The 16,247-nt window shown below is 40.2% G+C and overlaps 2 protein-coding genes across 3 annotated transcripts; one reads left to right on the top strand and one right to left on the bottom strand.

Annotated features, from left to right (window-relative positions):
- Positions 1 to 54: 54 nt before the first annotated feature.
- LOC149046711 (uncharacterized) lies at positions 55 to 4,244 on the bottom strand. Of its 2 annotated transcripts, XM_089204303.1 has the most exons (3): positions 2,881 to 4,096; positions 2,190 to 2,594; positions 55 to 1,490 (listed from the first exon to the last, which is right to left on the bottom strand). In XM_089204303.1, exons 1-3 carry the CDS (start codon positions 4,094 to 4,096, stop codon positions 727 to 729), a joined length of 2,385 nt encoding a protein of 794 aa, XP_089060429.1. In that variant the 3' UTR covers positions 55 to 726. The 2 variants fall into 2 exon arrangements, with proteins under 2 accessions (XP_089060429.1, XP_089060428.1); XM_089204302.1 differs by having other exon boundaries at positions 55 to 2,594; positions 2,881 to 4,244.
- Positions 4,245 to 8,956: 4,712 nt separating this feature from the next.
- On the top strand, positions 8,957 to 12,862 carry LOC149046710 (uncharacterized). The gene is made up of 6 exons (XM_089204306.1): positions 8,957 to 9,466; positions 9,578 to 9,609; positions 10,256 to 10,309; positions 10,607 to 10,761; positions 10,900 to 10,995; positions 11,736 to 12,862. The coding sequence occupies exons 1-4, from the start codon at positions 9,385 to 9,387 to the stop codon at positions 10,757 to 10,759; spliced, it is 321 nt and encodes a 106-aa protein (XP_089060432.1). The 5' UTR covers positions 8,957 to 9,384; the 3' UTR covers positions 10,760 to 10,761; positions 10,900 to 10,995; positions 11,736 to 12,862.
- The last annotated feature ends 3,385 nt before the right edge of the window (positions 12,863 to 16,247 follow it).

Raw genomic sequence — 16,247 nt, 5'->3', positions numbered from 1 at the left:
ACTTTTAAAGAATTTTAATTCTTAAAATGTTGAAACATTAACAAGGAACTTTGGTAGATTGCTAGATGTTTGTTTAATCGTTTCAACACTGCATATCATGTTTACAAAAAGTTAAGGCAGACGAAGTCAGTTTACACTCGAACAAACGTTTATCGCTAATAGAATTAAGTACTAACTTACTAACTTATTTACTAACTTGCTTACTTACTTACTAACTTACGTACTTATTTACTTACTAACTTACATACTTATTTACTTAATTAATTCTTTACTTACTTATTTACTTATTTATTTACTTACTTATTTACTTACTAACTTACATACTTTCTTGCTTGCTTACTCAGTAATTTAATCACTAAATAGAGCAATTTTCTGACGAGAGTCGAAAGTAATCTGGGATTGCATTGGTTTTGCTTTACTCCACACTGTGACTGGTCAAAAAAACACCTCATGCCACACTCTACACCAACCATAAATGCAGAAGTAAAACCAATCACGACTTGGTCGCCTGCGTTTTCCTGCACTTGGAGCAGTCTGCTTGTATTACATAACTATATATACTAACTATAGATAAGCACTTAGGTCAATTTTATCTTTTAACAATGTACCCAAGACCCTTGATAACCCAACACCAAAAACCCCAAATGAATTTAAATATGCTTCTGCAATATAATACTTAATTACTTGCTTACTTGCTTACTCACATCCTACTTCATATCCACACAGCTAGCTGAAGTACATATCAGGAACACTTAATCTCTCCATTTCCTCAATGTAATCATCCACCAACTTATCAGCATCCTCTGTGGAGACTTTTAATTTTTCTCCATTGATGCAGTTATTGATAAGGGTATATGCCCCAACGAAAAAGGTTATGATAAAGGCGAGCTCTGCCACAAGAGAGGTTTTGGCCATAATTGCTTCTTCGCTTATGATTGGCCACACAGACGAAAGCAAGAGAAGTGTGAAAAACAACTTAAGCAAAAGACATACTAATTGGTTCCTGATATGCAGGTTATGATCCTCACAAGCATTCTTGAACAATTTTTCTGGAATGACTTTCACAGAATATCCCTCCTTTCCCTGTTTATAATTAATCAAGAATGCTGCTTTCTGCTGTTTCTTTCGTTTACAATATTTCTTCTGGTAAGAAGAACCCAGTTTATACACCAGATCATAGTAAAACTTGGTAAATGCACCATAACAACTCCATAGGTAATAGACACTGAACATTACAATGCTAACCTCTGAAAGCAATACAATTGAGTAACTTGCAATTGTTTTGATAGTACCTACTATAAGAACTCCTAATGGAACAGCACTATAGATACCCCAGCTAAATATTAGCCAAATTAGTGAAAAGACCAACATTACAATATCAGAACAAGAACAAATATAGTAAGAACCTTTAAATTTGTTTTTGAATAGCTCTCTCAGAATCCATTTATGTTCGTGACACAGGTAAGCCAGTGGAGAAGAAACAATTATGTCTAAAAGCATAACAGGTATAATTAACAATGTGCTTGCAACCATTAAAATACACCAAATAAATATATGTATCTTTTTGTAACTGGTACAAAGCTCAACATAGGCATTACAGTGGTCTAGAGCAATACTCACTTGTTTTAATAGAATAAAAGAGACATTCTGTGCAACATCATAGTACTCGAAACATTCCTTAGCATTCCCCTTATAAATTTCATAAAATGGAGAGAAAAAATTCAAAACACCTGACAAACGCTGATAAAATGCATTATATACAATATGTTTCCAATGCTTATTCCTTAAAGGTGTAAATGGATTAAAAGGAGATTTATAATCAGTGAGCTTTGACGAAAGTTCTTCATACACAAAACAAATTAAATGTTTTGAATAGAGAGAACATGACACTGGTGTTTGCATGGAATTTTTACTCAAAAGGTAACAACCAAAGACTAACCGCATTAAATAACACAAAGCTGACAATACAACCAAAGTTAACAGCCCAGGATGTTTAACGGTACTGTGAAACACAGAGACAGACAAAAAGGGAGATGGCAAACTAACAGATGTTCGTTTTGGGAAACTTTGTAACATAATTAATAACAAATCCCCTAACCCAATGAAACAAAATGGTAGAATAAAAATGATAATCAACCTTAAAGCCTTTAATCCTGTGTCTATGTTTAATGATGAGAAGAAAATGTTACCTATGAAGCTCCCAACTCCTACAGGGTTAGTGTCTCCAACAATAATGGCATGTGTGTAATTGGTCTTGGAAGTTTCATCCAAAGGAGATCTCTGGCCAGGTTGCTGGCTTGGAAGATCCTGTTCCCCTATTTTAACTTTGCACGAGGGAACTAGGCTCATAGCTTGATCATCTTCTCCATGGCTGCTATTTTTCTCATCAGTACCCTGAAGGATTTGAATTATGCGAGGAGACAACTCAGCTTGACTTGACAGTTCTGTGACAGGAGTCAGAGCAGTATTTTCTTCCTCGCCAGATGAATTGACAGGTTTCTGTCTGGCGTACTCCTCATCAGCGGTAGAACCATCGTGTGAACCGTGATCATCTGTATTACCACGTGTTGTTGTGTTTTCACTCTTGGTGTGTTCTGTAGGAAAATTTTGCCCTGACATTTTGCCTTTGCCACATGAAATAACACAAAGCTGACAATACAACCAAAATTAACAGTGTAGGGTATTTAATGGTACTGTGAAACACAGAGACAGACAAAAAGGGAGATAACAAACTAACAGATGTTCGTTTTGGGAAACTTTGTAACATAATTAATGACAAATCCCCTAACCTGGTGAAACAAAATGGTAAAATAAAAATGATAATAAATGGTAAAGCCTTTAAATTTTTGCCTATGTTTAATGATGAGAAGAAAATGTTACCTATGAAGCTCCCAGCTCCTACAGGGTTAGTGTCTTCAACAAAATTGGCATGCGTGTAATCAGTCTTGGAAATTTCATCCATAGGAGATGACTGGCCTGATTGTGAGCTTGGAGAATCCTGTTCCCTTCTTTCAACCTTGCAAGAGGAAACAAGGCTTGTAGCTCGATCACTTTCTCTATGGCTGCTATTCTTCTCATCAGTACTCTGAGACTTAGCTTGACTTGACAATTCTGTGACAAGATTCAGAGTATCATTTTTTTCCTCGCTAGATGAATTGACAGGTGTCCATCTGGCGCACTCCTCATCTGCGGTAGCACCATCGTGTGAACCGTGATCATTTGTTTCACCTCGAGCTGGGATGTTTCCTCTCTCGGGGTGTTCTGAAGGAAAATTTTGCCTTTCATGTCTTCTTTGTTCCATGTAACCTCCACTGTCTTCTGCTTCTTGTGTTGGAGTTGTCAGCGAAGATTTATGGTACTTTGGCAGTTTGACTTTAAGCTTTGACGGTCGAAATAATCGGAATGTCACAGGGGAATAAAGAGCAAAAATAATCCAAATGATTACTACAGTTGCAAACCAACCGTCATTAAAAGTCAATAGATCGTTGTCCTTGGTAAAGGTGTGAGAACTTTGATTTCCAGCAGTAACCACAAATATGCGAGATTGGTGACCAACCGTCATTCGAACCAAGGTAGAATTGGTTTTAGTGTTGTTTGCAAGGTTTTCGACGTAATGCAAAATTGACTGCGGACTGTGGAGCGGCGTTAATCGTTCATAATTGACGTTTGTAGAGTTCTTTTTCGAGGTTGGCTCGAACATACAAGAGACTTTCATTTCTATGTAGCTACCAGGAAAGAATTGCCCGGAAAAAATAACTTCCAGTATCGACTGAGTGATAAACGCCATTTTGCCCTTTGTCTGGAGGTCAATGGACGGCTTCAACAAAACTATTACAGTTGTATTAAAAATGATTGTATCCAATTTGGTTTCGTTGGCACATCTTGCAGAACCTACCCACTCCTTATACATGATAGTTAATTTCAACAGTCTTCCTTCGGCTATGGCATTCTTTATTGCTTCGCTGGTGGCATTCGCATTTTCGACAACACAACTCCAGTCGCAAACGCCTTTGTTGAAACGGTGGTCAACACCGTTCAAATTTGTTATAAATACAAGGAAGGCAAATGATAACTGTCGCGCCTTTAGAATAACCATTCTTAATCAGGTTCAGCTTACGAACCTGTTAGACTCCTAAAGGAATAATTTCCCACTTTCAAATTTCAAGGTTACGAGGAAGATAACCGTGGTAAAGCTTAAAATATGCATGAACTCTTGACTTCCCCTATTTCTGAGAATTGTTTTCGTCGCTTAACATAGGAAAGGTATTTGTAGTGTTTCTGACAGCTGCCAATCATAATGTTCGGAATGCACACGCGGTCCTTATGAAGAGAAGCTATTCTGTAGTCGGGTTTCGTCCCACAGGTTGATTAAATATCGTTGTGTTTCTACCGAACGTCTCAGTGGTTATTTAACCGCAAACACCACATCTGGCGACGAGGATTATTCATAGAACACACACACAACAAAACCAAAAGGATTTAACGGGATTTCCGAAGTGATTTCCACAAAAAAAATCCAAAGCGATCTCCGAAGCATTTTCCCGCGTAAACATCATGGCCATTTCTCTACCAAACTTCCCACCGTTTGAAGTTCACCTCGATGGAAATGCAGGCCCAAGATGGAAGAAATGGTTAAGAAGATTCGAGAGACTAACTATTGGAATGGGAATCTCCGATGATACGCAGAAGAGAGCCCTTTTGCTGCATTACGGCGGTCCAGAAGTCGACGAGATCTTCGACACGCTTCAAGACGTCGGTGGAGACAAAGATTACAAAAAGGCCGTCGAGAAACTAACTGCTCACTTCTCTCCGCAAGTCAACGTAACGTACGAAGTGTACAATTTCCGGCAAGCCAAGCAAAAAGACGGAGAAAACCTTGACTGCTTTCACACACGCTTGAGAAGCCTAGCGAAGACCTGCGATTTCACAAATCCAGACAAAGAAATCAAAGAACAGATTATCTTGAACTGTAAATCGAATTCCCTACGGCGCAAAGCTCTGCGAGAAGACCTCGACTTAGCCGACCTCATGAAAGCTGGTAGAGCCTTAGAATTAAGCGAAATACAAGCAAAGGAGTTAGAAAATCACGAACAAACCGTAAACGCGGTAAAGTTTAAGAAGAGAGGAATCTCGACACATCTCAAAGGGAAACAGCGCCATCAACAACCTCGCCAGGAGTCACGCACTCGCTACGAGTCACGCAATCACAGCAACTCCCGAAAAGAGAATATTAAATGTAGGAACTGTGGCGGACCATACCCTCACAAAGACTCCTGCCCCGCGAGGAACAAGAAGTGCACCTCCTGTGGCAAACTAAACCATTTCGCTCGTGTTTGTAGAACAAATCCACCTGAGTCAGCAAAACACGTCACACATGAAGACACGGCTGAAAATGACGAATACGTATACACTATAGGCGGTGACAAGCAACCAACTTGCCACGTCAGGATCGATGGAAAGCAAATCGAAATGATGGTCGACTCCGGTGCATCGGTCGATCTCATAGACGAACGCACCTTCAGGGAGTTATACCAACGGAAGGTACCAGAAGCCTCCAAGCGCAGAATTTTCTCCTACGGATCATCCACACCCCTACCTGTTCTGGGAACCATCGAAGCCGAAATATTCGCCAACGCCAGCAGCACATGGACAACCTTGCACGTCATCAAAGGTGCTTCAGGAAACCTCCTGGGTTTTAACACTGCTACGAAACTTGGTGTGCTCAAGATCATCAATCAAGTCAAACCTGACGAGACCAGTCCCCAGTCCCCCATTAACGGAGATTTGGAAAGCCTGTTCGGTGGAATCGGCAAAGTGCGAGGGAAAGTCATCAAGCTTCACATAGACACTAACGTTGCACCCAAACAACAACCACACCGTCGGATACCCTTCCATGTCAGAAAGGATGTCGAAATGGAGTTAAAGCGATTAGAAGAGCTAGACATCATCGAGACTGTAACGGGCCCAACACCCTGGGTGAGCCCTATTGTCATAGTCCCCAAGAGCTCTGGTGAAGTGAGAATATGTGTGGACATGCGAGAGGCCAACAAGGCTGTTAAACGAGAAAAACACCTGATGCCGACCATAGACGATCTGGTTGCTGACCTCAACGGAGCGACAGTCTTCAGCAAGTTAGACCTTTCGTCTGGATACCACCAACTGGAGCTGGCCCCAGAGAGCCGCTACATTACCACATTCAGCACACACGTCGGACTCCGAAGATACAAGCGCCTCATGTTTGGAATTAACGCAGCATCCGAGATCTTTCAGAACGCAATCGAAGAAATACTCACAGGCCTCCCTGGATGCAAGAATATGTCCGACGACATTATCGTTTATGGAAAAACTCAGAAGAAACACGATGAGAACCTCCGTGGTGTACTGGAACGGCTGAAACAACATGGCGTACGCCTGAACAAGGAGAAATGTTCCTTTTCAAGGAGTGAGATTAAGTTCTACGGACAGATTTTCAGCAAGAATGGAGTCAAGGCAGACCCAGCCAAGATCAAAGCGATCACTGACATGAGCAAGCCAGAAAGCACCGGCGAGGTGAAGTCTCTGCTGGGAATGGCTCAATATGTGTCTCGTTACATTCCAAACTACGCTACGATAACTGCTCCTCTACGACTGTTAACCAAGAAGGACAAGTCATGGCAGTGGGCCGACGAACAGCAACGAGCATTCGACAAGCTGAAAGACAGCCTGATCAAAAATCACGTGATGTCGTACTTCAATCCAAGACTCAAGAGTGAAGTGATAGTCGACGCGAGCCCTGTCGGACTTGGAGGATTGTTGGTGCAGGATGGTAAAGTTATCAGTTACGCTAGCCGAGCACTCAGTGACGTCGAGAGCAGATACTCTCAAACGGAGAGGGAGATGCTAGGAGTAGTCTGGGCAGTCGAACATTTTCATCTTTATTTGTATGGATCAGAGTTCACCATTGCCACAGACCACAAACCACTCCTAGGTATCTTTAACAGTCACAAGCCAACGTCAGCGCGCATCGACAGATGGAAGCTGAGGCTCATGCCTTACAACTGCCAACTCACCTATCGACCTGGCAAGGACGCGGAGAATCCAGCCGATTTTATGAGCCGCCATCCAAGTAACATAGAAAGCAAGGAGCGCAGCATTGCAGAAGACTACGTGAACTATGTATGCAACCAGGCAGTGCCAAAAGCAATGACGCTGCAAGAAATCAAGTTAGAGTCGGAGAAGGACGTTTCGCTCCAAGCACTTATCAAGGCCATCGAGACTGACAATTGGACACATCCCGAAGTGCAGGAGTACAGAAATGTGAAGGACGAACTGTCGGCCTACCAAGGAATTATACTGAGAGGAAACAGGATTGTAGTCCCAAAAGTACTGAGAGGCAGAGCTGTAGACCTAGCACACGTTGGACACCAAGGAATGGTAAAAACAAAACGCCTCATCAGAGAGAAAGTGTGGTTTCCTGGTGTAGACAAGATGGTTAAGGAAAAAGTCGACAGCTGTTTACCATGCCAAGCAACAACTACTAGTAAGGCAGAACGACTCGAACCTCTAAAGATGACACCGCTACCAAACGCCCCCTGGAAAGAACTTGCGATGGACTTTCTTGGACCACTCCCTTCAGGAGAGTACCTCATGGTCGTCATAGACGAGTACAGCCGTTTCCCAGAAGTTGAAATCGTCACATCCACTTCTGCTAGATCCACCATCCCGAAGCTTGACTCAATCTTCGCTCGACAAGGAATTCCTGATGTCTTAAAGAGTGACAACGGACCCCCCTTTAATGGCGCGGAGTTCAAGAACTTTGCTGAGCATCTGGGTTTTCACCACCGCAAAATCACGCCTCTCTGGCCAAGAGCTAATGGCGAAGCGGAACGTTTCATGAAGACACTAGAGAAGTGCGTGAGAGCCGCTACCGTTGAGCACAAGAGCTGGAAACAAGAACTCTACAAGTTTCTACGACAGTATCGGGCGACACCTCATTCGACCACTGACATTTCGCCGTGCGAAGCACTTAATCACAGGAAGCTCAAGACTACGCTACCAGAAGTGACACCACCAGTTCTTGAGAAACAGAAGAACATGACAGATAGGGATGCAGAACAGAAGTTGAAGATGGAAGCATATGCAGACCATAAGTTAGGAGTGAGAGAGAGCAAGATCAAGCTAGGAGACACAGTCCTTATTAAGCAACCAAAGCGCAACAAGCTAAGCTCCCCGTTCAGTCCAGTACCTCTCGTGGTTGAAGAAAAGAAAGGATCTATGGTTACAGCAAGCAATGGGAATAAAACTATCACGCGGAACTCATCCATGTTCAAAGTTGTCCCGAACCACATAAGGCACGCTGAAAAGATAACACAAGGGCAGGCAGACGAAGATTTAACAGCAGAGCCTTGGTCACCAGAAGTTTCAGAACAAGACAAGTCATCAAGTTCTCCAAGCCCAATTACACCCTTGCGGCGATCTCAGAGGCAAACAAGGCTCCCTGCGAAACTGAAAAACTTTGTCCTACTTGTGCAATAGAACCAGACACTCGAAGCTTGCAGTTGAACTTTGTGACAAGCTAAACACGTTCCAGTTTATCGTTCTTAATCATTAGAGTTCAGTTGCTTAAGTCGATTTTTTCTAGACATACATGTATTCAAGTTTACAATCAAGAAGGGGAGAGATGTAGTGTTTCTGACAGCTGCCAATCATAATGTTCGGAATGCACACGCGGTCCTTATGAAGAGAAGCTATTCTGTAGTCGGGTTTCGTCCCACAGGTTGATTAAATATCGTTGTGTTTCTACCGAACGTCTCAGTGGTTATTTAACCGCAAACACCACAGTATTGAGCAATAGGGACCTGAAGCAAACCAATCTAATCGAAGTCTTCTTTGGCGCTGACGTCCTGACTAGCTTAATTAAGGTCCCTAATAGAACAGCGTACGCGTCATGCTTTTAAATAGACAGTAAAATAGGACAGTTGACTAGTCATGCCTGTGTACGTGGACAGTATGCGTTATGTGTGCGCGCTGTTGTCGCGCATTTCGCCGCGCGAACTGTTGTTTCCGTTGCGAAAACGTATTACCGATGTATAACTTCTTTCTCGGATTCTATCATAATTTGATTAATTCCAATTCGGTCTGTAATCATACTTGTGATTAACAAATCGGACTCCCGCCTCCCAGTCGTCCGATTTTGTCAATCACTCGTATCATTACAGACCGGATTAAACTCCAATCAGTCCTATTACCATTATAAATAGTGTTATAAATAGTGTTACTGCGACGTCTCGGGGCCGGGGGGTTGCTATTGTGCGAGCCTGCGAGCCTGAGCCTTTTTCAACGAGCCGGAGCCATTTTTTTGCGAGCCCCGAAAGTTCCCGCCAAAAATATCCAAATGTGGACATAATGCCTTTTTATGGTCTTAATTACATGCGGTCTACAAGTGTTCTGCAAAGTACAAACATGGCGGAATATTCTCACCTGAATGGTAAGTTTTCTTTTCATTTAATTTTTTCCACTTAGTGGTTTGTTTTTTATTAAAATTACGCAGATGTTTAAGTACTAATACTGTTTACACATTTTGCTTTGAAAATATCAGGTTTGGGAGGCTTTAATCCTAACGACAGCAAGGTGAGTTTTTGTCTGACTTGTGATGAATTGTGATTTATTTCGATCCTTCCCGTTTTTTGCCTCAACTAGTGCGGCAGGTATTCTTAAGCTTGGTATTTCATCGCTTACATTGGTAGAATTCACTATTTCACACGATTAGTTGGAAACAAAAATGAAATGGTGGCATGCCAAGTATCCTCTTACAGTCTGGTTTCGTTGCCGCTGAATTAAATCACTTTTGGAGAAATAAAAAGTCCAGAAGTTTTTAAAGTTTTCTTTAGTACAAGATAGTGGTCTTGTGGCGCATTAGACAGTCCTGACTTTTAAAAGAGGCAGTTTCGCGATGTTTTACAGAGATACCTTCGGAGATTATAAGCTTACTTGTACACATTCAAAAGGAACTGAGTCTTACACTCCACCCGGAATTCAAGCAAACTTTCAATTGATGAACCGATCGCGATTGTAGTACGAATGCGATAATAACATGCGTCAAAACATTTTTATTTTTGATGAAAAAATCTCTGTTAACAACAAAAATTAAAACAGCCTACATTTTCAAAAAACTCAAAACAAATGCCCATCCAGAGAACTTTGAGAGTTTAGTATGGCTTATGTAGAATTTCATCTTACTACAAGGTTAGTTTAAATCACCCTTTATTTCATTTAGGAATTGTTTTTCATTGACTTAAGAGAAAGCCCCCTCAAGAAAGGCACTAGTAAGGTTAGTCATGTCTAATATTTAAGTAATTCTAAATTGGGTGTTATGATCCCTATGTAGGAATTTGTATAAACAAGATATGTAAAATTTGCACTGGCTTCCATACCTCTAAAACCTCATTCTTTTTGGTGTAATAATTGCTTCTTCTAATAATTTAATTTTCCTGACCTCTTCAATGTCTGCAAACATGAACATTATCAAGGTGACCTAGCCTTTGGTTTTCGCTTACTTTTAAAATCTGATTAAATTGTATTTATTTTATGACAAGTTATTTTTCTTATTACACTCTAAAATTTACAGACTGAATCCTTTTGGAAGTGCAGAAAGTGCACACTCATAAATGTAGAATCATCTGATGTTCGCAATGTTTGTGGGTCATCAAAGCCACATAATGCACCCATTAAGATTGATATCAGTGACTCACCACAAAGTCCACACAAAAAGAGGACATGAAGGTATATGTGACAAATGATTTCAATATAGTTAATTCTAGTTAGTTTTCAGTGCTCAAAATATATTTGAGGTAATGAAACCTCTTTTGGGGAATTTGTGACAGTCATGCTCCAGCATGTCTTATGTTTCCTTCACTATAGAAACAAAGATTCCAAGCCAATTTCTTCAGAAATCAGAAATCTTTCATTCGAAATGTCTTTTGAGGAACCTAGTACATCATTGATGTACATTTCTAGGTAAGTAATGTTTCATATGTCTGTAAAGTTAAGCTAGTTCATAGTTCAATTATCAGCTAAATCATTTAGCTTCAGGATTCTAGAATCTTTTGATTACATGTCAAACTGATGATAATAATAATTATTAGAACAAAATACTTAAACTATTTGCTGTGAGGATAATGCAAAATTGATGCAATGTGTGTGGCAGACCCATACAGAACTAGGTAAAATAAGTGTCAGTTGTGTCATAATTTTAGGACTTAATCTATTTGCCTGAAATATTTGGTACTCATCATCTTTTTTAAAAACAAATTGTTTTCCCTTTGATTCACACATCTTACATATGGATCACAGGAGACTTTTTTACAGTACTCTTTTTAAAAGGTTGAGTAAGGGAGAAATTGGAAAGGAACCAATATAGTAAGGCTGAGTGATGTCATTGATTAACTTGTTTGCATTTCTGTCCCAGTCTGATGTCATTTTAATATTTTACTTCATTAACATAAAATTTACCCAGAAATGACCCAATGCTCAACAGTAGTCAACTTTAAAAAAGTTGAAAGAGCACTTGAATTATATATAGCTCCATGCATGTGATATTAAATTCCTTCTAGAAATTTCAGCCATCAGAACAAAAAGGAAAAACTCTGTGTTCCACAAGTGTTATCAGCCTACATATTTCTGGCAAAATTTAAACTTTTTCACAATACATACTAGTATTATTGATATGAGCCTGTAATCAATGCCTTGCCTCCTAGGTCTTCAGCGCTACACGAAAAATTTCTGGGAAAAGACGCCAGTTGTTAAAGTCGACAGCCTCCCCTTTGACATAAACGGAGAAGCTGTTTATCAAGTCCCTTACCAGAAGGACAAGAGGATGAAGGCTGTTACTGATGGGCGTCCTTGGGATAGGGACATGCCAAAGACGGCAAGGAGGAGCGGGAAAGGGCTCAGTACGCGCTCAGCGCTGTAAAGGATCCTACGAGTGCGAAAATCCAAAATGTTCTTTCAAGCAGCAACATGGCAAAGCCAATAAAGTCCAGTTTGGGAAAAACAGGAATGGCGACGTGATGTGTAAAGGTTGTGGAAGATGCTCTATCTTTGTTTCTTGTTTAGCTCGAAAGTACATGGAATTCCTGCCCCACGTATGTGAGGTTCGTGTCTACCACGTTGGTACGCATACTTGCCAAGCGAAAAGAAAAGTTCCCCTTCCCTCCTTGTGGAACAGTCTCTTCGTAGGATCCCAAATTTGAAACCATCCGAAGTAGTGAGGCAGTCGATTTTGGAAGGCCTGAAGGCAGACGTTGTGGACTGGGATGGCCTGGAGAAAACAACGGACTCTCTTCTCGACACAAAGAAGATTTCAAACCTGAAAGAACCTCTCAACAATGAAGATATGTGACATGAATGTATTACACAGCTATTGGACGATAAAAAGGGGACCATTTTCGTTAAAATACATATTTATTAGTTTCCGCCAGCTGCCCAGACGTTTTTGATAAAAGCCTCGACTAAGGACCGAAGCATAAAAAACCTGACTTGCGAAGCGTCTGTTTCACAACATTCACTAGCGCAAATTAAAGATTCAAAATAAGATATAAAATCATCTTGCCTGAGTAGTTTGCGAGCAATCATTTTTTACTATATTGTGCGTTTTGTTTAGTTATTACAGACCTAGGGTGAATGACAGTGAAATCAGGAAGTTGTGCACAGCGAGAGGTGTGTCCAATTATTCCTTCACGTCTAGGTTTAAAACAGTTTAAACAATGGAGTTCACAGTTTCAGTTGTATTTGAAGTTTCATATTATAATACAACGTTCAGGTTAGATTAACTGTATGCAGCTACATGTTATACTTAAGTAAATAAAGTTCAAGTTAGGCTGGTTCTTTGGATGGAGATGTCTTTTCTTCCTGTGCTAATCCAATTCTTTACTGTCGCTGTCGCTGTAAAGGATGGACAGTTCACGGTTTTTGTTATAACGCACTGCTCGCTCCTCGAGCAGGTAAGAGGTAGCGAAACCTGAAATCGTGTTTTCTGATTAACTACCTGGCCGACAGTATGGGGCTATCTTACCCACTTTGGATTGCTTGTTTTGTTCCCGCAAGAAAACATTCTTAAGTCAATGAGTGATCTTTTGGCCATGTCACGGCGAGTTTCATTGAGAAGCGAAGTGCTACCGTTATTTACATGCGTGACCGTTGAAATGACAATGAGAAACAGTCACAACTTTATTTATTCTCCGCAATATGTACAACAGCAATTAACGGTTTTGTCAAACGCTTTTTAGTGCTTATTAATTCTAACAGTTCAGTTTGGACTACCCAAAATTGCATCACCAAAAATGCTAAGATGCCACCTTCGGAAACTCGTTGTTAGACTCGGTAATAGGTTAGAACTTGTAAATGCGTGCGATCTCCCTGAGGATGTCATCGATATTTGTTGCATTTGTTTGGACCGAGTACAATCGACTGTAAAGCAAAGATGAAATTGACCTAAATGTGCACTGTGGGGCTCCTGAATGCTCGCTGGAGGCTTCGTGACCTTCATAAATTGCTTCCTCGACTACAGGTAATCATAACAGATCGGTAAAAACGACCAAAGACATCGAAAAGGCTGCTAAACTTACCTGTTACGATCTCTTTCCCCGAAACAACACAGCGGGCCGAATGTGAGTTTCGTCTATTTGGAGACAAATGCTGATTGGATATTGATATAGAGGGAGGTCGCTAAATGGTTGAAATCCTGGTTTTCCCGCCAGGAGCAGTCCGATGACTGGGTCGCAATATGGATATTTCTAGTAGGCCGTTTCTTCACCCGAATCATCGATCCAGTGTACCGAAAATTCTCAGATGCTGAAAAAAAATTGCTGCTGCCTACGCTGATGCTCCGGCAGCGATAAATCCTCTCAGGTTGTAAATGACGCATCAGTGCGTGAATAGGGTACAAAGCACTTTCCATGCTATAGTTTGTTTATTTAAAATTTTTTTCAGATTTTCATCTTCAAGGAGCCAAAGACTGGCATAATAAAGAAAGGAGAGGAAATGGAAAGATATTGAAAAAAAAACTGTGGTTCGCAAGAAGAGGCTCGAGGTTCGCACATTAGTTTAACTCTCTGGGCCGTGATCCCATCAAAGAGAAATCTAATATTCCTTTTGCTGTTCCTTCTAAGAATAAAGACAATCATTTGCATGAAAAAACGAACAATTGCGTGAAGTTACATCCATTAGCGATAAAAAACGATCATTTGCGCTTGAATTAGATTCCATAACGATTTTTCATTTTATTCAGCATTCAATAACAATTTTGGGCATTCTTGTGCGTCACTAGTCGCACAAAATAGAAAAATATACTTTCATTTGCGCTAACCTTCAAGTCATTAACAGCATCCTGAATGCCAATAGAGACAATACAGAAACATTATCGTGCAGAGACCATTCTTTAACATTTTTATCACACTGTTTGCAATTCAACAGCGTTCCTGGATGGCATTAGTGTGAATAGGACAATCATTAAAGCGCTTGTACAAACAATTTTTTTCGCATTCAATATGTAAGTATCAATTTTCAAATGAACGCCTATTTTGCATGACTTTACATTGTCAGTAAATTTCGTTTAGTTCATTCGCTTTCAAAAACAATTTTGGGCATTCTTATGCGTCATTCGTCAAACAAAAGAGAAAAACATACTTTCATTTGCGCTAACATTCAAGTCATTTACACCATCTTGAAATTCAATAGAGACAATACACAAACAATATAGTGCATAAACCATTCATTAACATTTTTATCAGACTGTTTGCAATTCAATTGCATTCCTGGACGGCAATAGTGGGAATAAAACAATCATTAATACACTTGTACAAACAATTCAGCGTTTTTTATATTCAATATGCAAGTATTGATTTTCAACTGAACACTGATTTTTCCAGAACTTGCATTCAGTAAATTTTGTCCCCTTCATTCTCTTTGTAAAGGTTTTCTGACTGCAGGCAAAATGCTTCGAAGAAACCGAATATCACTCGAACAGAGAGAAGAATCGTGAGAAGATTGTAGGACGAGGAGAAAGATTATCTTGTGGTCGCGGGCGGTGGTCTTGCTGATACTAAAACATTCTGTCTGAAAAGGCTAAACGTGGTTGTATGAGGGTGATATACCACAGTTATGAATGGGGAAAGAAATGAGAAGATTTTGTGTCGTATTCAACAGTGCATTTCCATCCATAAAACATGTTTGAAGAACACCTCCTTCCCCTTCCCGCCTCGCCCATGGGCTTTTCCACTTCTGATCATATGACCCTTTTCATACACATTGGCGGGAAAGAACGGTGCGAGTTACAAGCAAACCACGACTATGACGATGACGACGTGATGAAAAAAAATTGAACAATTTTCTACATGTCCTTTTCGAAACGATGCGAAATCAAGAGTATTTTCGTTGTCTGACAACGGGAAGCCCGTTATTATATGGAATTCTTACGCAGTTTACAATGTTGTCAATGGAGGTTGGGTCAGGTGTCTTACTGGACATTTTTCCACATTTGCCCATTGGCGGAATTTGCAAGAGAAAATATAATTTTATTCTTAACCCGAAGTTTTTTTTTTAACAATAGAGTCCCGACTGAATAGGACAATCATTAAAGCGCTTGTACAAACAATAGAGTGTTTTTCGTATTCATTATATAAGTATCAATTTTCAAAGGAACACCTACTTTGCAAGACTTTACATTGTCAGTAAATTTCGTTCAGTTCATTTGCTTCGTGAACGTCTTCTGGCCGCTAGCAAAATGCCACGAAAAAAGGCATCGTGGCGCGCTACATAAGAGGGCAGCATTTCAGGAGAGACCACGAGGTGGAAAAAATAACTTGCGCGCGGATGATGAGATGATAGATTGCCCGGAGGAAATTGCTCGGATAAACAATGAATAATAATAATAATAATAATAATAATAATAATAATAATGATAATGATAAAGTTTTTAGGCGCATTTAGAAAACTCGATGCGCTTACTTTACTATATAGAAAAATAAATTAGTTAAAACCTACAAAATATTTCTTATAACAGTAACATATAAATAAATGAGATAATTAATTAAGAATTGAGTGACATGAACTACACTGGCTACCTGTTGAATCACGGATTACATTCAAAGTTCTACTCATCACTTTCAAGGTTATCCATGGACTTTGTCCAGCCTACTTGTCTTCCCTCCTAATACAATACCACCCGCAACGAAGCCTACGCTCATCCTCCAAACTATTTTTTATTGTCC

The sequence above is a fragment of the Pocillopora damicornis genome, chromosome 4 (assembly GCF_964200805.1).
Source record: "Pocillopora damicornis chromosome 4, jaPocDami1.2, whole genome shotgun sequence".
Taxonomy (NCBI): Eukaryota; Metazoa; Cnidaria; class Anthozoa; order Scleractinia; family Pocilloporidae; genus Pocillopora; species Pocillopora damicornis.
Note: the sequence above shows the minus strand (reverse complement) of the source record. Positions and strands in the feature narration are given on the sequence as shown.